Source organism: Argopecten irradians, chromosome 12 (genome assembly GCF_041381155.1).
Source record: "Argopecten irradians isolate NY chromosome 12, Ai_NY, whole genome shotgun sequence".
Classification (NCBI taxonomy): Eukaryota; Metazoa; Mollusca; class Bivalvia; order Pectinida; family Pectinidae; genus Argopecten; species Argopecten irradians.
Window position 1 is genome coordinate 16,179,893 of NC_091145.1, and position 15,719 is coordinate 16,195,611.

At 35.9% G+C, this 15,719-nt stretch overlaps 1 protein-coding gene across 2 annotated transcripts; it reads left to right on the top strand.

Moving 5' to 3' along the window:
* The first annotated feature begins 9 nt into the window (after window positions 1-9).
* On the top strand, window positions 10-14,032 carry LOC138304931 (uncharacterized). Of its 2 annotated transcripts, none has more exons than XM_069245340.1 (5): window positions 10-152; window positions 1,881-2,118; window positions 5,259-5,454; window positions 7,977-13,328; window positions 13,455-14,032. In XM_069245340.1, coding segments are annotated over exons 1-4 (1,560 nt in total). In that variant the 5' UTR covers window positions 10-150; the 3' UTR covers window positions 9,101-13,328; window positions 13,455-14,032. The 2 variants fall into 2 exon arrangements, with proteins under 2 accessions (XP_069101441.1, XP_069101440.1); XM_069245339.1 differs by having other exon boundaries at window positions 7,977-13,295; window positions 13,356-14,032.
* Window positions 14,033-15,719: the final 1,687 nt, after the last annotated feature.

Consider the following 15,719-nt stretch of genomic DNA (forward strand, 5'->3'; position numbering starts at 1 on the left):
GGCTTCAAAGGAAGCGTGCGATTCAAGCGCTGAATATACCTAGACACAATAAAAAAAATGTTGATGAGGCTGGGTGATTGATGTTCTCAAGTTGACAACACTTAGGAATATTTGCGTCTTACGCAGAACCACAGCAATAAGGAAATTTGGATGTAAGTATTGTGTAAATTTTTAGATGCATGTAATTCCGGTTTATATTTCACAGGCAGCCAAATATCCCTGTCTATTGTCTAACGATCTTTGTTGGCCAAGAACACTTTGGCCACCCACTGATCAAAGTTAGTGTTTATGTTACGGTCTAGTTGTAATTTGGCTCATCACGTCAGTATTATTTGTCTATCGATATAAAAGTTTGAAAAATAGTAAAAAATGTAGTATTTATAACTCGTAATAGAAACTGTAAATGTTTTCAGTAACAAATTACACATATATTATGGATTTTACTTGCATATTGTATATTAAGTGGGTACATATTGTTACTCTTTACATTTGGAGGCTAGCCAGCTACAGATGTCTAAATTTAAACCAACCAAGGTTACAGTATATATACTTTATATATGATGGTTGTAAATGTATTACTTTATATATACATATATTAGCTTTAATTTATTGGTTAGAAAATGGGGAGAAAACAGCATTGTCTATAAAAGTGGTAGCAATAGTTTTTGCTCCTTCTTAGTACAGTGGGACAACTGGTTTGTTTCACCAAAATAATTTGCCTGTTACCAATGACAGATGTGATTGTTCTGTGTGTCTGCATGTTGGCAGTTTCAATGAGACAGCACTATAAAAAGGAAAGTTAATATGACACCATCTGAACAGATTCAATATTTCAACTTAATAGATCAATAAATAAGGTATTGGAATACTAAATGAAAACTCAACTGAATATAGAATAATAATTACTTCAGTAAAATTATCTTCATACCTTTTTATACCAGGTTTATATTATATGCAGGCATAAATGCTGACATACAAATGTACATGTAGGTTACTAGTAAAATCATTAGAAATATAATTTGTCAGAATTGTGAAAATTAAAGTATGAAAAGGGATGTTCATGGAAAAGATCAAAGGTTTGTGGTTCTTGAAAAATAATTGTGATTAAAGTTAATTCCAATATTAATAGGATATTTGTCAGAAAAAAAGGTTGTATAAAAAAGTTTTTTTTTTAATAATTTGTAATCAATTTTACTATTAAAGGTTGTATAGACTCGAAACTGAGGAAACTTTGTACTTTATTAATACTCTTTATATGAAAATATCAGAATTAAAATATCATCAAAAAAAATGTATGATTTATAGAATGATAAGAGCTTCATGTTTTATTTTCGATCCATAAATTGATATTGACATTTTCTACCACAATAGGCGGTGTTATTCAACTCTCAGGATATTAAATAAAATACTGCAGCTATTGATTAACAATTTGTTTATGCCATACGTGGTATAAACTCTGTATGCATTCTGATTGGCTGACAAGGTGAACTTTGACCGAACTACTTATTTTTCAGTGTCACGTCATCATTGTCAACGTCATCAATAATTAAATGACGTCATTCTATTTTGTGATTGCTGCTCGACATTCACAGCTGCTGTTGGAAAGCGTGTGCATTGTGGTAGTGGTGTCAAAATATGTGACGTTTTCATACATGTTAAATTGACCTTAAGAACTAATGATAAATCTTGACAGACAAGAATTTCACTGATGAGTTTCGTAGATTTAACATGCATGAAACAAACTTGATCTTGATGGTAATGACTTGATGATTATCTAAAGCTAAAGCTTGTGTCTTTTGTAACTTTTAGAAAATAACTCACTCGAGTGGAATAAATTCAATATTCAACAACCACTCATTGTGTAACCTCTGATGTTGCAGGAGACACTCTAAGATGAGTCACTCCTATGTCTGGCTTACTGGACTGGCTTGTTTGGTGACTGTTCTGTCCTCAACAGTATATGGGGTATGCCAGACTTCTACATTAAGGGGAGACGACTACAACTTCCTGACTGTGTTAGGAGTTCGTGCCCGCTTTGCTATTTCAACAAACCTAAACGAACCAACAGAATACCAGTTTGTATCTTCAAAATACAAAGATTTGTGGAAATCAACATTGGTTAGTATCAGTTAGTGAAGTAACTACGTGTTACATAGTGAAGTAACTTTGTGTTACATATACATTATCCACATCGATTGATTGATTGATTGATGGGGCTTAACGTCCTTGTTCCGGTTAGGACACATCATTATCCACATCATTTTGCCCAATAGATGTCATTGGTGCTGAAAAGGGTACTGATATTAGGGCATCTGATGCTGGGATGAATGGGGTTCCATGTTTGTTAGAATAAATGACCGTTCAAGGTGTGTACGGCTGTGAATAACTAAGAGGCTCCTAGATATTAGGCCTGTTGCTGGGATGAAAGGGCTACTGACGCCTTGAGGGCTATTCTTTAAAACAACTTCTTCTCAAGAACAGAAGGACCAGGGTACAAATGAATGACCTTGACCTTCAATCAAGGTCACAGGGTCAAAATAGGCTAAAAATTTTAATAACAACTTCTTCTCAAGAACCAGAAGGCCCAGGGTACTGATATTTGACTGTGACATGCTTGGATGAAGGGCTACCAAGTTTGTTCGAATAAATGACCTTGACCTCCATTCAAGGTCACAGGGGTCAAATAGGCTAAAATCCTTTTAACAACTGCTTGTGAATAACTAAGAGGCCTAGAGACCTGATATTAGGCCTGTGGCATGCTGGGATGAAGGGCTACCAAGTTTGTTCAAATAAATGACCTTGACCTTCATTCAAGGTCCACGAGGGTCAAAAAGGCTAAAATCTTTAAACAACTTCTTCTCAAGAACCAGAAGGCCCAGGGTACTGATATTTGCCCTGTAGGATGCTGGGATGAAGGGCTACCAAGTTTGTTCAAATAAATGACCTTGACCTTCATTCAAGGTCACGAGGGTCAAATAGGCTAAAATCTTTAAACGACTTCTCCTCAAGAACCAGAAGGCCCAGGGTACTGATATTTGGCCTGTAGGATGCTTGGATGAAGGGCTACCAAGTTAGTTCAAATAAATGACCTTGACCTTCATTCAAGGTCACAGGGGTCAAATAGGCTAAAATCATTTAAACAAATTCTTGTGAATAACTATGAGGCCTAGAGACCTGATATTAGGCCTGTGGCATACTGGGATGAAGGGCTACCAAGTTTGTCCAAATGAATGACCTTGATCTTCATTCAAGGTCACGAGGGTCAAATAGGCTAAAATCTTTAAATGAATTCTTCTTAAGAACCAGAAGGCCCAGGGTACTGATATTGGGCATGTAGCATGCTGGATGAAGGACTACCAAGTTTGTTCAAATGAATTACCTTGACCTTCAATCAAGGTCACAGTGGTCAAATAGGCTAAAATCTTTTAAACGATTATGTTGTATTGTACTAATAGTCAGATGACCGTTAAGGCCCATGGGCCTCTTGTTTTGTATTTTCAAAAGTATTTTATGAGATATTTATTTTTAGGTCATCTGACCGAAAGGTCAGGATGACCTATAGCCATCATGCTTCGTCCATTGTTGTGCGCCGTCCGTAAACTTTTCACATTTCAATCTTCTTCTCAAGTTTGACCAGTGGGATTGAGCTGAAACTTACCTGAAATGATCCTGAGATGGTCCCGACAAAGTGTTCTTATTTTTCGGGTCGATCCGAAATCCAAAATGGTCGCCACAGCCGCCATCTTGAAAACACATTTTGAACTTCTTCTCAAGTTCTACCGGTGCGATTTGGCTGAAACTTGCATGAAATGATCCTGACATGGTCCCGACAAAGTGTTCTTATTTTTCCGAGTCAATCCGAAATCCAAGATGGCCGCTACAGCCCACTATCTTGAAAACACATTTTGAACTTCTTCTCAAGTTCTACTGGTGCGATTTGGCTGAAACTTGCATGAAATGATCCTGACATGGCCCCGACAAAGTGTTTTTATTTTTTGATCGATCCGAAATCCAAGATGGCCGTCACAGCCGCCATCTTGAAAACACATTTTGAACTTCTTCTCAAGTTCTACTGGTGCGATTCGACTGAAACTTTCATGAAATGATCCTGACATGGTCCCGACAAAGTGTTCTTATTTTTTCATGTCGATCCGAAATCCAAGATGGCCGCCACAGCCGCCATCTTGAAAACACATTTTGAACTTCTTTTCAAGTTCTACTGGTGCGATTTGGCTGAAACTTGCATGAAATGATCCTGACATGGTCCAGACAAAGTGTTGTTATTTTTCGGGTTGATCCGAAATCCAAGATGTCCGCCACAGCAGCCATCTTGAAAATACATTTTGAACTTCTTCTCAAGTTTTACCAGTGTGCTTTGGCTGAAACTTGCATGAAATGATCCTGACATGGTCCTGACAAAGTGTTGTTATTTTTCGGGGTCGATCCGAAATCCAAGATGGCCACCACAGCCGCCATCTTGAAAACACATTTTGAACTTCTTCTCAAGTTCTACAGATGCGATTTGACTGAAACTTTCATGAAATGATCCTGACATGGTCCCGACAAAGTGTTGTTATTTTTCGGGTCGATCCGAAATCCAAGATGGCCGCCACAGCAGCCATCTTGAAAATACATTTTGAACTTCTTCTCAAGTTCTACCGGTGCGATTTGGCTGAAATTTGCATGAAATGATCCTGACATGGTCCCGACAAAGTGTTCCTATTTAGGGTTGATCGAAATCCAAGATGGCCGCCACAGCAGCCATCTTGAAAATACATTTTGAACTTCTTCTCAAGTTCTTCCGTTGCGATTTGGTTAAAACTTGCATGAAATCATTCTGACATGGTCCTGACAAAGTGTTCTTATTTTGCGGGTTTATCTAAAATCCAAGATGACCACCACAGCCGCCATCTTGAAAACACATTTTGAACTTCTTCTCAAGATCTGCCGGTGCGATTTGGCTGAAACTTGCATGAAATGTTCCTGACATGGTCCTGATAAAGTGTTGTTACAGCTCTGGTTGATCCCAAATCGAAGATGGCTACCATTACACGATATCTAATTAATTTCCTATATAATTATTGCCAAGGTAATCAGATGACCGTTAAGGCCCTTGGGCCTCTTGTTTAAAATAGCAAGTCTTTTTCTTTTATATGATACTTTACAGTATCAATGTTTTGTGCTCAAAACAATAAATTAGATTTATAATTTTTATTTACAATTCTTGAAAAAACTTCTATTTATGTTCTATTTCCTAGGTAACTCCCTTGCCAGCATGGTTACGGTACAACAAGACAACTACCACTGTGAATGGTACTCCAGTAGAGGCTGGAGTGACAATGGTCAGATTAGACCTCACACACTCAAAGATGACCAATACCTGTAACAGTAGCATGGCCTCTGACCTCACCATTGTTGTCCATGATTCTCCAGCGGTCAGCATAGATACCACAGGTACAGTGATGAGGCTGTCTTTTGGAAGCAAATGTGTAATTGTGTTTTTACAAATGTACAAAATATCAATATGCATGCAGGTTTTGTTGTATGAATGAAGATTGACAAGATTGTGGATTGTATAATAATTGATTTAAACTTGGTTTTATTAGTCATCTCTCACAAAAGTGAAAATGTATTACTTGATTCAACAGCTGTTAGGATCAGTTTTGGTAATTATAGAAAAGAGTTACTTCCCTTGTTAAAAATAGATATATTAAATTGGCATGCTATTAATTACTAACTTTTAATGCCATACAAAACAATATTTGTCTTCTACCACAATACGTCATGTTATTCCACTCTCAGACCATTGTATAAATGGGCTGGGTGTTGGATAAATATATTAATATTCCACTAGTGTAATAACACCTTCCTGTCTTTTGACTAATTAAAGTTTTAAACTTTGACTCGAACTACATTTTCCTCATTGTCACGTCACAAATTGTCAACGTCACCCAAATATAATGACATGTAGCTGTACTCCAAATGCTGCTTGCAGAACAAACAGCTGCTGAAACTGGATGTGTGATGGCGTCGGAATCATTCATGTTTTCCCATTTGTAGCATAAACTATCGACTCAAATTCATTATTGCCCTTTGTTTAGTAGTACATTTTGCCATACGAGGACCCTGGGTAGGATTTCGGTAGAGTCATTAACACACCTAGACCGGACTTAAACTTGGTTACAATGATTTGATGATAACTTGGCAGGAAGTAGATGTCACTTTGCCATAAACATGTCTGAATGTAGTTCTACAACGATTAGATGATTGTTCAAGTACCAATAGAAATCTTGATTAAAAGCTTTTGGTAGGTAGGAATGTGTTGACTAGTTGTTTATAATTAAAATGATTAGTTATTAACACATTCTTCAAGCAATTCAGATTTTTGAATATCAATGAGTGATGTATGGATTTGTTATTTTAATTAAAATGATTTGTTATTAATACATTCTTCAAGCAATTAAGATTTTTGAATATTAATGAGTGCCTATTTACTTATAATGATATCACTACGTCTTATATATGCAGATGTCAGCAAGTAACCTTTATCTTATTTTGGCCTTCTTGTAGATGATTTTGTTGTGGTAGAAACAGGTTACACAACTCGGGGTTATTAGATATGGAAATTATTTCACACAAGTTGTTTTGTAAAAGATACAAAGTACACTCGCTAAAACTTGTGTCTTTTGTAACTTTTATAAAAAAAATTACTCATTGTGTGAAATAAATTCCATATCCAACAACCACTTGTTGTGCAACCTATATTTCCGTAACCTGACCAAGAATATAGATTTAGTGCCTATCCAAAAACTGAATATCATTGACAAGCAAAACGAGAAAACTCAGATGAAGAGAGAAAACAAAAAGGTGTTATTGGAAGCACTTCATTTTGGTGATCAAAGTTGCAGAACAAACACATCTTAAACTGTAAAAGATAACATTTCAATAGATAAAATATAATATTCAAAGGAAGAATCGAGGATTTAGATTATCATATATAATGAATGTAAAATTATGATTATCTTATTGCAGGGGAGATAACCTAACAATCGGAAAGTCTGAATGATATCTGCATGACTATACATCTGCATGTATTATTTGACTATGTTTGGATTGGGTCATTGATCAAGGCGCGGCTGATGAATCTTGTTGAATATGCATGTTGCATGATTACTTATGTTGTTGGGTGAGTATGATTTTTTTTCTTTTATGACATTTAAATACTGGTACAATAAAGTTGCAAAACAGATTATGATAATTGGTTTGTTTATAAGGCAGTAATATCTCGATCTAAGTGTAATAATATGGAAGGTTGCTCCTCCTATAGTACTAGAGTGATTTCAACAAAGCATGGTGACAAAATCTGAATTGGAGCAAGTTACCTCCCGTCTCTATACTACCTGAATTTATGATTGAAAATCTCATTGACATGTTTGTAGAGATGGGAAGTTTTGGCTGGTTATAAGTTGGCCTCCTGGACGATCAATCTAATTTTGTCTTACAAATTGATCAATAACACAGTTCTACATTGATATGATCACATCTCAAAGAGGATTCTACAGTATAATATTGTCTGTAAGTCAGTGTTTAACAGAATTCTGAAGAAATTGTTGTGTGATATCTAAACTGTCTAGTATTTTGATCGACTAAAGGCAGTTCAATGCAGCAGGGAGTAATGACATTGGGTATTAATATTTCTCTTTTCATTATACCCTGCTTTCACCAAAACGGGATATTAATTTGGGTATGTCTGTCTGTGTCTCTTCTTTCCTCCCTCCCTCCCTCCGTTTCCGTTCAATAACTCTCGGAAATATTACCAGTTAATTTTCACGTTTACAGTATCTTTAAATTTGTATTGAACATTGAGGTATGTCTTTTCTTGTGTTCTTGTGTTTCATAAATGAATTAATATGATCAATTCTGTAAAAATATACAGATCGTTAGCCATTTACATTTTTTCAATCCTTCCCTTTCAGATCAGTGTTCCAGCATTGATACTGCTCCAACTCTTGATAGACCTATCGACCAACTCAAGGTCCAAGTGGGTCGCCCATTCCTGCACAATATCTGTGACACATTTAAGAGTGTGGATAACCTAGATTTAAGTCTGATGTTGACCATGCCATATGGGAAAGACGTGCCAAGTAACTTTTGGCTTCAGATCGATGAATCAGTGAAATATCTTTATGGTCTACCTTTAACTTCCGATACCAAGGTGACAGATAGTGTCACTTTAGTTGCTATGGATACATGTGCTCAGAAGTCGAGAGATGCTATACACCTTGACTTTGAACCCCTACCAGAGGTCACCCACAATTTGACCTTGACTGTAACCCCAGCAACAAGGACCAATGGAGATGATGCTGTGCTTCTGGTACATCTTGTTTCTAAGCTGGAGACATGGTTCGACAGCATACAAGAGCAGGCAGATGTCTATGTGGTAGTTATAGAGTGGAAAGGAGACCAGTTAATTGTCAAATTCACACTATCAGGCCCCTCTTTTAATACATGTAGTAAACCCTACATTGAGAATCTTGTAAAGGACATGACGTTGCCAGCGTTTACATGTTTATTGGCACCGATGTTTACACTGGAGGGCAAGGTCTCGGTGAGTTTCTCCGGCAACTGTGTCAACACCTACCCTGATTCCACAGTGCCGTCCAAGTATGGCATGTCCAAGATGAAGCCCACCCTTGACCACTGGCTGGAGGTGGTTGTGCCCTGTGCAGCTTTTCTTCTCATTGTCACAATTGTTGTCATTGTACTTATGGCATGTGGTAAATCTCCCCGTCGGAGGAAGAGGTACGTCCTAAAATCAGAGATTCCTACTTACCTGGAGGACAGGAAACCAATCATCTTTCCTGACGAGACGCGGAGAAAGGACACTTCACTTGAACCACGGGCACCTATATTAATACCTGGGAATGGAGAGTATGAACCATGGCAACAAAATGATGGGGAAAATGGCAGTTTGCCTCTACTGAGAGGAACCCCAGACAGGACCGCTCCAACACCCCCAGAATATCTCCTGAATGACATTGGTGTGCCCCCACCCTATAGATTACCCCCTCCCTACAACTCCGCCCATCCCACCTGGTGAAAAGAGAATTTTGATTAATGAAATCAAATGAGATTAATTAGTTTGGATTGGCATTAAATGCTACTTAATTTTTAAATGGTTTACCATATTTTGGCTCTTATTCACCTATCAATATAGCTGTCACAGGCATTAGTATTCATGCACTTAAATGTATTTGCTACCATTTCATTCTTCATTTTGTTTTCATTTGATGCTGTAGGTTGTGTTTGGTCTTAAATGAAATGAATTACACTGCTTCATGCTGTAGCATTTAAAATGCAAGGGAAAGCACTTGGCCAGTATATACCGACTGAAATAAAAAAAAAAAAGATAGAGTTAAGCTTTTGCAAATAGGGTAGCAGGTATTTATAATATACATTACACAGTGGTTATCCCACATTACTGGTCTTTTAGAAACATGTAAAACAGCTTTTAAAAATTGACATTGATTGTATATGCTTACTACCGTATATGTAACGGTACATGTTCTTATTGATTATTGATTTAGTGATTAATTTATTTTGTTATGTACTGTGTGGTTAAATATCTTATTGTCTCATTTCTACCATTTTGTTCAAAGTACAATGTTGTACAGTGTATTTATTTCATGTTTGGATCCTCATGTTGTTTTTTTGTTGTTTTTTTTTAAGTGATTGTTATAATATTTGATAGAAAAGTTTTAATTCACTTTTCATAGATGAGTTAAATGTCCACAAGTGTTCAAAGAACTTGTTTTTAGCTGCTTACTATCCATCTAGGCTATGATGGCAAAGTTGATAATTCATATTTGTGAACATTTGTATATATATTTGGAGAGGTGCTAGTAGTTGAAGGGTTAAAATACTGTAATTTTTTAGCCAGAAGTTGCAGATGGCATATTGACTCATATCATGCACCCCTAAAGACACATTTGAACTCATCTAATTCGATGACTTGAACAGTTCATTATAAATTTTCAGGGGTGAATGATATGCAGAAGTTGTAGATAGTATACCGAGTATATCCTTGACTCGTATTATTCACCCCTAAAGAAACATTTGAACTCTTCTTATTCAATGACTGGAACAGTTCATTAAAAATATTCAGGGGTGAATGTGTTGATTTAGAGCTATTCATTGGATACAAACCACAGCAGCAAACAAAACTAAGCTCTTTAATTCTATAGAATTGTGTCTTGACGCGGAAAAGAAAGAGAGAGAGAGAAAAAAAAGAAGAAGAAAAAAAACCCACTCACACACACATTTATTGTCTTGTTAACTTTGACATTTCATTGTCAAATGATATAATTTTTGTGTTCATTTTAATTTTCATATTACAATATATCCGAAAATTTGAATTCAATTGCCAATATTGTTATACATGTATATTATATATCCATACACATGTTTTGATGCCTTTTATATACATTTACATAAACTTTAAAAATATATCATATTTTATCATTGATGTTCATATTAAAGAAACCTCTCCACAAACAAGGCAAAACACAATATTTAATTTAATAACAGTTACTGTTAGTTATCTTTTCATTATTTTTTTTACTGTGCATCCTTAATTTGATATTAATGATGTAATATTGAATAATGTTACCCAGATACATGTATTTCAAAAACAGGGTCTTATTACAATATTGTATCAGACTTGTTAACTCCAATAACTTGTATACCGTATTTGAAACAATAAATGCCCCCACCCCAATAAGCACCTCTCCCCATTTTTTAGGCTTCAATATCACTTACGGTACTTTGATTTCAATGCAGACTGAAGATATGAAAACTATGTTGGTTGCAAAATGATTTACTGCTTACTTTGTAGAATAACTTTATGAAATGTTATTCCAAATTTGTTTCTACGAAGCGCCCCCTGATTTGATTTAAGTCATTAAGTGCCCTGGGCATTTAAAGGGGCCAAAGAAGGTAACATGATCATGATCCCTCAGCTGGTACAGACCTACAGGACGTTGGAAACTTTCGCTGTATACAGCCAATGCCTAATGGTCATTGATAATAGTGTGTTGATACTGAACTCGCCATTTGTATTTCACTCATTATGTAAAGAGTAACCATATATACACTATATGTAGTTATAAAATGCATGTGAATGTGAATATCAATTTACTCCTGTCAAATCATTTACCCACACACCTTAATTCTTAAACACGTTTTGAAATTTTCATAATTTTATCATCCACATTTAGCATATCATGCCTTTTATGATATTTTACACTTGACCCTTTTATATCTATCTACTTTGATGTTTTACCGTGTATATTTATCTATACCAAGTAGGCCAGTTTTCAGGTTCTCTGTCAATTTTTAGATGAGATTTTAATTATTCCTTAAAATAGATGCAGAATGCCGGTCTGTCTTGCTGCATATGTTAATTCTTTCATTTTGCAGAGTTATATACCTTCCCTATGGAATATAAGATTATTATTTCATATGTTTTGATTTACAAATGTGTATTTTCTTACATATGATTATGAAACAAACATCTTCTCACAAGGGAGATAACTCTGGATGGTTACTTCAGCATGTTTTCCTCCCTGTATGTAAGTCACTACAGAACTGTTCTCTCTGTTCAGACATGACAAGCTGTATTTTAACGATCTGGTGCTTTATATATTCTAGAGGTTTTCTTGTAACTCATAAATTTCTCAAAGGTTAAACAAAAATTTTATTGTTTTTTCATTTCACACTCAATTAATTCAGAGCTTTGTCAGCTTAAAATATTTTTCTTTATTATTTCAAATCATACATCTTTAATACACATTCAAATATGCTTTGGTTCATATATAAATTATGATTAGCCCTCTAGTTTTCCAAAAAAAAAAAATTAGCTTTAATTTGATATAATCTCATCAGCATGATACAAGTATATGTAACTTGTGAATAGGAATAGCAGGGATTGTGGAATTATTTATCGAGTCACCTTGATATAGTTTTGAATTAAAGTTTTACAACTTTTTGGTTTTATTCATAATTGTTTATTGTGAAGAACTTTATTTTCACACATGCCCTATTTGGTAAAAAAAAAATTTGTCTTCGTAATTTTCAACATATTGATGAATACATAAATTCACTATCAAGAGGCGTAGACACTTCTGGCAATTGTGTATTCATATACAGATGCATAATGTACCACATTGTTCACGTACTTTGAATTTACGTTCAAGCTCTTGTGAATTTACTAATACTGAAATTTGTATCTCATGAAAATAAGTGGTTTATGCACGTTGTTATATTTTTACGTTATTGTGATAAATGATAGTGTTAGTTTTGTTTTCATTGTTTTCTGAATCTTTGTGTTTTCTTGCATATGTTAAAACCATTGGACTGTTTTTTCCCCTTTTTGTTTGGTGTGTATATATATGAGTTTCAGAGGTTTTTATTTTGTGATTGAGTTTGGTTGTGGTCATGATTTTTAAAGTCATTTACAAACTGATCATAATCATATATTCACAGTGTGATTATTGCCTGAACATTCGAAAGGTCAGGGCTACATATAAATGACCCCAAATATAATAAGCAATCATTTGGAATAGACGAGTTCCATATTTGCATATTACAGAGTTATTTTCCTTTACGGTTGGCTGCTGATTGTTACGGTATGTCATTTATTGCTCACAAAGTAATGACGTATCAATCAACACCTATTTGCAAGGGCAGATAACTCTGAAATATGAGTAAAATAAAAAAACATTACCAATCGATACATACCTACAAGGGAGATAACTGTAAAATGCAAAGAGTAAGAAATTGCATGGCTTTTCAATTGTTCTTGACTCATCAATGAAAGCCAAAATGACAGCTCAGTATTTTCAGTAGGAGTTTCAATATTTTCTTATACTAGCTGTTCCTGTTGTAACTGCCTGTTTCTTTAGCTTAGATCCATTCCTTCAAGACATGCCAGATGATTATCATTGCTATCTTGTCTCGGAGTACCTCCATAGTGTTAATTTATTTCAGTGTCTCAGGTTCAATAAATGATGTTATCAAAAAGTCTTTTACCAACATGTTGATAAGTTAATGTCAAAGGTCATCTGAACATGACCTTGGCTAACATGGAAGGTCATCTAGTTGAATACGACCTTGGCTAACATAAAAGGTTATCTGAACATGACTCTGGCTGTATCATATCAAAGGTTATCTGAATCTGAACATGACCTTAGCTAACATCAAAGGTCATCTGAATATGACCCTGGCTAAAATCAAAGGTCATCTGAACATGACCCTGGCTAACACCAAAGGTCATCTGACCCTGGCTAAAATCAAAGGTCATCTGAACATGACCCTGGCTAACACCAAAGGTCATCTGAACATGACCATGGCAGACATCAAAGGCCATCTAATCATGACCCTGGTTAACACCAAAGGTCATCTGAACATGACCCTGGTTAACACCAAAGGTCATCTGAACATGACCCTGGTTAACATCAAAGATCATCTGAACATGACCCTGGCAAACATCAAAGATCATCTGAACATGACCCTGGCAAACATCAAAGGCCATCTTATCATGACCCTGGCTAACATCAAAGGTCATCTGAACATAACTGTATCACAGTACATTCAGGCATGGCAAGGTATGAAACCGTGATGATTTTGATAAAATGGATGCAAATGATTTTAAAAAGCTCCTATAATTCATAGTTTTTGAATATGATTGGTAATCTTTTATGAGTTTTAGCTTTTATTCACAATTTGTATGGCAATTAAATACTTCATAACATAAGTAAATTAAACTACTGTGACTTGATTTTAGCTTTTTCTCAGGTAGCTATATTGTGCAGTGGATATACTTGGATGGTTTGATATATATTTATTGTGTAATCAATACTTTCTGCTTGATTTTACCTATAGCTGTTGTATGTGATATGTAACAATTTATACACTGTATTGTCTATATATTTATACCATATTTATTATTTCCACAATAAAAGTACATTCATCACTCAAATCATGAACTTTTCTTCTTTGTGTAACCGGAGAGAAAATGTATCGATCAGACCTGTGTCATAACTCAGTACTTATGAACATGTACACTAGCTATTTAAATTGATTACAGATGATCGACCTAGTCCAATACGGTGGTTTCGAGATCCCAAAACAGTGTGGTACAATTTACTGTTGATTAGTCCCACCTTGTGGTGATTGTGAATGGCAAATTGGTGGTATGGTGGTTGATGGTAAATTATACTTTACCCAGGTCGTTTTGTGATCTTGAATCCTCCATATTCCACTACATTTGTTTCTTTAATTTTAGACTTACATTTTAGACCAACTGACGGAGAGACCATGGATGACCTACAGCCACCGTTGTTCATCCGTCATTGTGTGCAGTCCACTGTAACTTTAATCACATTTCAAACTTATTCACGTTCTGCCAGTAGGATTGAGCTGAAACATTCCTAAGTTGATATCAAGACAAATCTCCCCAGATGTTGTTATTTTTTGGGCATGTTCAAAGGAGACTCTTGATTCACATGAAGGATTACTGAAACAACAGACCAAGTTCACATACGATCTCTATTCTGACCTTTCACAGACAGGTACTTCCCTTCTATTCACTCCATCAGTACTAACAGGGGACTTCAGATGTTGAGTGGTCAAGATGTCCTGACATATTACAACAAACCTTCCACCTCTGCTTTGTGAGTTTGAATCCCGTGTGGGGCAGTTGCCAGGTACTGACTGCTGGTCGGTGGTTTTTAGCTCACCTGGTCTGAAGGGCCGGTGAGCTTTTGTCATGGCGTGGCAACCGTCGTCCGTCAACATTTCCTTTAAAACGGTCCTAGTCTTAGAGTTCTGTATGGATTGTAACCAAATTTGGTCAGAAACAACCTTGGGGGAAGATGTAGAGAGTTTGTGTAAATTTTAGCTCTGACCCACTGGGGCCAGGAGGGTCGGGGCCCAATAGGGGAAATGGATGTAAATCCTTTAAATCGCTACCAGTCATAGAGTTCTGCATGGATTGTTACCAAATTTGGCCACAAATATCCTCTGGGGAAGGGGAACAGAGATTGTATAAATGTTGGCTCTGATCCTCCAGGGGCAGGAGGGGCGGGGCCTAATAGGGAAATTAAAGGTAAATTCTTTAAATCGCTACTATGTAGTCATGAAGTTCTGGATGGATTGTAACCAAATTTGGTCAGAAACAACCTCTGAGAAGGGAAACAGAATTAATATAAATTTTGGGTCTGACCCCCTTGAGCAGAATGAGTGGGGCCCAATAGGGAAATTTGAGGTAAATATTTAAATTCCTTCAGAAATGAACCTGGCCCCGATTTCTCGAAACAAACTTAAGTCCAGAACCGACTTAAGTCTAAAGTTTTCTTATAGGTTACATAAGGAGAAATACTTAAGTTTTGACTTACGTCTGCACTTTTGTTTCGAGAAATCGGAGCCTGTATATAGAACACTACTTAGCATTACAAACCAGGTGAGCAATACAGGCCCCCTATGGGACTCTTGTTCTCTGGGTACTCTGGGAAGAAGGAAGGAAAAAGGGAAGAAACTCTGATAGATAAGAATGATTTCTAGGTATATATCCCCTAGGTCGCTCTAGAAAAGTGACCTTTCAGTGATAAAAAAGCCAGGTACTATGCACATTTTAAATCATATACAACAATGAAAACAAG

Excerpts from the sequence above, each read along its gene's own strand:
- LOC138304931 (XM_069245340.1), top strand. Across the intron at positions 2,119-5,258 it reads ATTTGTGGAAATCAACATTG|GTAACTCCCTTGCCAGCATG; the intron begins GTTAGTATCAGT and ends TCTATTTCCTAG. Across the intron at positions 5,455-7,976 it reads GGTCAGCATAGATACCACAG|ATCAGTGTTCCAGCATTGAT; the intron begins GTACAGTGATGA and ends CTTCCCTTTCAG.